The sequence below is a fragment of the Otolemur garnettii genome, unplaced genomic scaffold (assembly GCF_000181295.1).
Source record: "Otolemur garnettii isolate 467f Iridium unplaced genomic scaffold, OtoGar3 scaffold00112, whole genome shotgun sequence".
Classification (NCBI taxonomy): domain Eukaryota; kingdom Metazoa; phylum Chordata; class Mammalia; order Primates; family Galagidae; genus Otolemur; species Otolemur garnettii.
In genome coordinates, this window is record NW_003852507.1 from 1,509,734 (window position 1) to 1,511,963 (window position 2,230).

Below are 2,230 nucleotides of genomic sequence, written 5' to 3' on the forward strand. Positions count from 1 at the left end.
TTTTTAGCAGGCCTGGGCCGGCTTCGAACCCACCAGCCCGGGAACATGTAGCCATCGCCCTAACCACTGAGCTACTGGCACCCTCCAACTTCATAACTTTTCTTTTTCCTTACTTATAAGTTTAAGGCATCAACTTCATAACTTTTAACGATGTCTCACTTATTGTCTAATTTTCCTACAGTCTATAAACTCAAGGTAATGACCACGCCCATTAGGTTGTGACCTAGCCCCCAGAGCCCGCGCGCAGTACCAGTTGAACTAATGAATAAGGAATCTGGCAGAACTCCGCTGGCACACAGACTAAAGTCAGGGGCGCGGCCTCCTGAGAGGCGGAGTCTCCCTCCTGAGAGGCGGAGTCTCTCTGCGGGACCGGAAGCTAGGGCGGGGCTTCCCGGAGAGGGGTTGTGAACGTGCCTGCGGAGGGGCCACCCGGGCAGCGATTTCGCGGGCTGAGTAGGGCCCTATTTTTTTTCCCTCTTCCCCAGGACTTCCTCCCCCCCGGGTCCTGGCTCACCCGAAGGCACCTCTCCCCACCACTCGGATCCGCTCGTACTTCTCCATCTTATTTCCGAGTTTCGTTTCTGGAATTTCTCCCCCCCCGTGCGGCGCCTGCGCGGCCCTGCCCACTCTTGAGCCTTGCCCCTTAGGCGGCCAGATACTTGAGGGGCGGAGCAAGCCTAGGTAGGTGTGAGTGTAGCCTCGCGTCTTTGTGGATTTAAATTGTGCTGGCAGCTAGGGCGTCCAATCATTTTCCTCTGAAGACCACGCCAGATACAGCTTTTAAGGAAAAGGGCAAAAAAAAGTACCACGCGCCCACAGTGACGAGCGCAGTTCCGACTCCTTCCCACCCATGGATCCAGCCCTTGCTAGACTCGATAGACGGGAGGGATGCCCGCTCCCGAGAGGAGTTGCTCTCCGTGGGCCGGTGAGGGTGGGAAGTAAGGATCACCCCGCACCCTTGCCCATTGGTGACGCTATTTCAGAAGGAGAAAGCGGATTTTCAATTGGCATGCAAATTATAAACGACCAAAACTGAACCGCTCTCGGTCAGTAGAGTAAGGCGCAGGGTTAGTTTCATGTTTGCCTAGGGAGAGACCGGGGAAACCCCGAGTTGTGCAATTTGATTCACCTGGGGAGGAAATGACACGGTATCCAGGCTGTCCCAACTAGTGAGTACCAGGTTCGTCAGCACTCCCGCCTACCTTAGGGTAATCTAGGGGAGAACTTCCGTGGAGGAAGGTGAGAGGGAAGTGAGCTACTATCCCTAAACTTCAGGGAGAGTATCCCGGCGCCGTGGCTTATTCCTGTAATCCTAGTACTTTGGGGAGCCCAAGACAATGGATCGCTTGAGCTCAGGAGTTGGAGACCAACCTGAGCAGGAGCTAGACCCCATCTCTACTAAAAATAGAAAAATTAGCCAGGCATTGTGGCTGGCGCCTGTAGTCCCAGCTATTCGGGAGGCTGAGGCAAGATTTTAAGCCCAAGAGTTTGCGGTTGCTGTGAGCTATGATGCCGTAGCACTACCCAGGGCGACAGAGTGAGACTGTCTCAAAAAAAGGGAGGGGGGAAGCATCAAGGAGAGAAGGAAAGACCCTGTTTGGCTGAGATGGTCAAGTCTATTGTCCAGAGGCAGGAGGCTGGTTAGTCTTGACTACAAGTGGGTTTAATCCAGGCTTTCCCTGGAGCCTCTTGCTCTGCTAAAAGCACTGTAAAAGCTCAGTATTAAGGAGAAGGAAAATGATCGTTAACTAACGATCCCTATTTCAGAGTATCCCTATTTCAGAGTTGAAAGGGCGCCCAAAGTCTGCCCTGGGGAATGACCACAGGAAGAGCCCCTGGTTGCTGGCTCAGTGTCTGCTGGCAAAGCTGCCCTATGAGCAACCGAGAGGGGGAGGAGGAAGCAGCTAACCAGGAATGCTCTCACCTAGAAACCAATTAGATCTTGGTTGACTTTAGAGCCCCACCCGGATGTTGTGGGACCAAGGAATCCATCTGCCCATCACCCAAGCCTATCAATGGAGCAGATGAGAGATCAATAGTTTCACTTTGGGGGCTGGGCACTGTGGCTCACACCTGTAATCCTAACACTCTGGGAAGTCGAGGAGGGTGGATTACCTGAGCTCACGGGTTGCAGACCAGCCTGAGCTAGAGACCTTTGTCTCTAAAAATAGCCATGCAGAGTCCTGTAGTTACAGCTACTTAGGAGGCTGAGGCAATAGAATCGCATGAG

The 2,230-nt window shown here is 53.3% G+C and overlaps 1 protein-coding gene across 1 annotated transcript in view; it reads right to left on the reverse strand.

Annotated features, from left to right (window-relative positions):
• Positions 1-572, reverse strand: part of NEK8 (NIMA related kinase 8) — a 15,490-nt gene extending 14,918 nt beyond the window's left edge. The window contains 1 exon segment of the mRNA XM_012809768.2: positions 515-572. Within this exon segment, the coding sequence (XP_012665222.1) occupies positions 515-561 (47 nt within the window). The 5' untranslated portion in view covers positions 562-572.
• Positions 573-2,230: the final 1,658 nt, after the last annotated feature.